The sequence below is a fragment of the Rutidosis leptorrhynchoides genome, chromosome 1 (assembly GCF_046630445.1).
Source record: "Rutidosis leptorrhynchoides isolate AG116_Rl617_1_P2 chromosome 1, CSIRO_AGI_Rlap_v1, whole genome shotgun sequence".
Taxonomy (NCBI): Eukaryota; Viridiplantae; Streptophyta; class Magnoliopsida; order Asterales; family Asteraceae; genus Rutidosis; species Rutidosis leptorrhynchoides.
This window is the reverse complement of record NC_092333.1, coordinates 263,118,142-263,120,459: the sequence shown is the minus strand read 5'-3', so window position 1 is coordinate 263,120,459 and position 2,318 is coordinate 263,118,142. Positions and strand designations below refer to the sequence as shown.

The window sequence follows — 2,318 nt, the reverse complement described above, 5'->3', positions numbered from 1 at the left end:
ATCAAAGAGCTCAAAGTTCCCAACACTTTGAAGGAAATCCAAAGCTTGAATGGAAAATTGGCCTCGCTTAGCCGTTTTCTATCAAAGGGGGCTGAGAAGCAACTACCATTCTTCAAAATCCTCAAGGATTGCTTGAGCAAGAAGAAAATTACCTGGACCACTGAAGCTGACCAGGCCTTTAAAGAGATGAAGGCATATATTTCAGATCTCCTGGTATTAACCTCTCCAGACAAAGGGGAAACCCTATATGTCTACTTAGCAGCATCCAAAGAAAGTATTAGTGTCGTACTGATCGCAGAAAGAACACGAAGCCAAATTCCCATATAATTCGTTAGCAGAACGCTCCAAGGGGCCGAAGTCAATTACCCCGAGCTAGAAAAATTAACACTTGCGCTAGTGCACACTGCGCGAAAGCTCCGAAGGTATTTTCAGGCACACCCAATCATTGTTTTAACAAACAAACCAATTCGACAAGTACTCATGAAACCGGAGAAATCTGGAAGAATGGACAAATGGGCCATCGAGTTGGGTGAGCATGACATAGAATTTCAAGTGAGAAACTCAATCAAAGGACAGGTATTTGCTGACTTCATAGCTGAAACAATCGATGAAGGAGAAATACCTTCAATGCAAATCATCGTCCTGCCAATCAAGCACGAAGAATGGAAGTTATTTACGGACGGAGCCTCAAGCTCTGATGGCTCCGGAGCAGGACTCATGTTAGTAAGCCCCGAAGGAAAGGAATTCACTTACGCCTTACGCTTTGAGTTCAGCACGACAAACAACGAGGCAGAATACGAAGCCCTGCTTGCTGGACTAAGGTTGTCAAGAGATCTTAACAAACAACATCTCAAGGCATTCGTCGATTCTCAACTTGTAGCGAATCAAGTGACAGGGACTTTAGAGGCAAGAAGCCCCACTATCCAGCAATACTTGGCAAAAGCAAAGGAGCCATCGAGCAGTTTAAAGGCTTCGAGATAGAACATGTCACAAGGAGTCAAAACAAGAAAGCAGATGCCTTGAGCAAACTTGCCTCCATTACCTTCGCTTACTTGGCAAAAGAAGTCCTGGTTGAAACATTGGAACGAAGATCTATAAAAGCTGAAGAGGTTAATGACCTCTACCCAGACGAAGACAACACGTGGATGAAACCAATATAGGATTACCTGGCATATGGGCTATTACCTGAAGACAAGGGGGAGGTGATGTGTAATTTCGTACTCTAAATTATCAGCTAAATACCTATCGATTATCACACAATACAGGCAACTATAACCAGTTCGTGTAGTAATTAAACAAGTACTTGACCAATTCGTTCCACAGAGAGCAGTCAATTAAAAACTTGAACTATTAATTATTCTAAGATTTTAAAGGTGAGTTTTGTTGTTAAACTAAACAAATGCGAAAATTAATTAAACTTAATTCAATAAGAGACAAAGGTATTCACTTAGACTCAATTCCCTAGGCTAGGATTGCTCATTCAAAACCGTTAATTAAACAATTATGATAACGTGACACTGTATTTATCTTTCGATTCCTACAGTTTAATACTAGCCACCTAAGTATAACTGTCGTTAACCTAGAGTTACTAACCAATTCACAATGGTATTACTCAAGATTATAATCTAACTTAGGTTGATTTGGTGTCCCTTACAACCTCACAATTATTGCAACTAATTTTAAGCTTAACCACTATACGATTAATTTTATTATCGGCGTCCCTCATAAAATCTCACGTATTCCTAAATTATTCACGTTCAATAATCTAGTAATAGCTATTAATCAATTTAACTGTCGTTAGTTAATCAATAACTTCCGTGATCTAACAATCAATAAGCTTTAATAACGATGGATCTTAGTTAGACATAAAATTGTGTAATTAATTGTGTTTAACCAAAAGATCGCAATCCATCACCTAGGTTCATGCATCTAAGTGAATACTAAAGATTTAGTTACTCATGGCAAAGCAAATAACAAATAAATAAGAAGAACAATTAAACATAAACATAATGTCAATAAAGAATAAAATAATAAAAGTTAATATAAAGATTAAACTAACCAAACTTGATGTACTAGGTTAAAACCCTTGCAAAATAATGTAGAAAGACAAAGAAATTCGTAACAAAGTTGCTGTAGGCTAAAATTCGGAATAAAAACTGCATGCCCTAAAATTGGGGTGAAAAACGAGTATTTATAGAAGCAGAAAAATAAAACTGGAACCGCCACTCGTCGCGATCCGCGACAAGCCCATCGCGAACCGCGACTAACCAGAACGCGATAGAGTGACTTGGGACGCGATAGTTTGGTCAGTTCAACCT

General features: G+C 38.4%; 1 protein-coding gene across 1 annotated transcript; it reads left to right on the top strand.

The window, feature by feature from the left end:
- The first annotated feature begins 480 nt into the window (after positions 1–480).
- LOC139897556 (uncharacterized) lies at positions 481–981 on the top strand. Its single transcript, XM_071880265.1, has one exon. The coding sequence runs from the start codon at positions 481–483 to the stop codon at positions 979–981; it is 501 nt and encodes a 166-aa protein (XP_071736366.1).
- The last annotated feature ends 1,337 nt before the right edge of the window (positions 982–2,318 follow it).

What these genes read in the sequence shown, in the direction of transcription:
- LOC139897556 (XM_071880265.1), top strand. Translation starts at nt 481, where the DNA reads ATGAAACCGGAGAAATCTGGAAGAATGGACAAATGGGCCATCGAGTTG.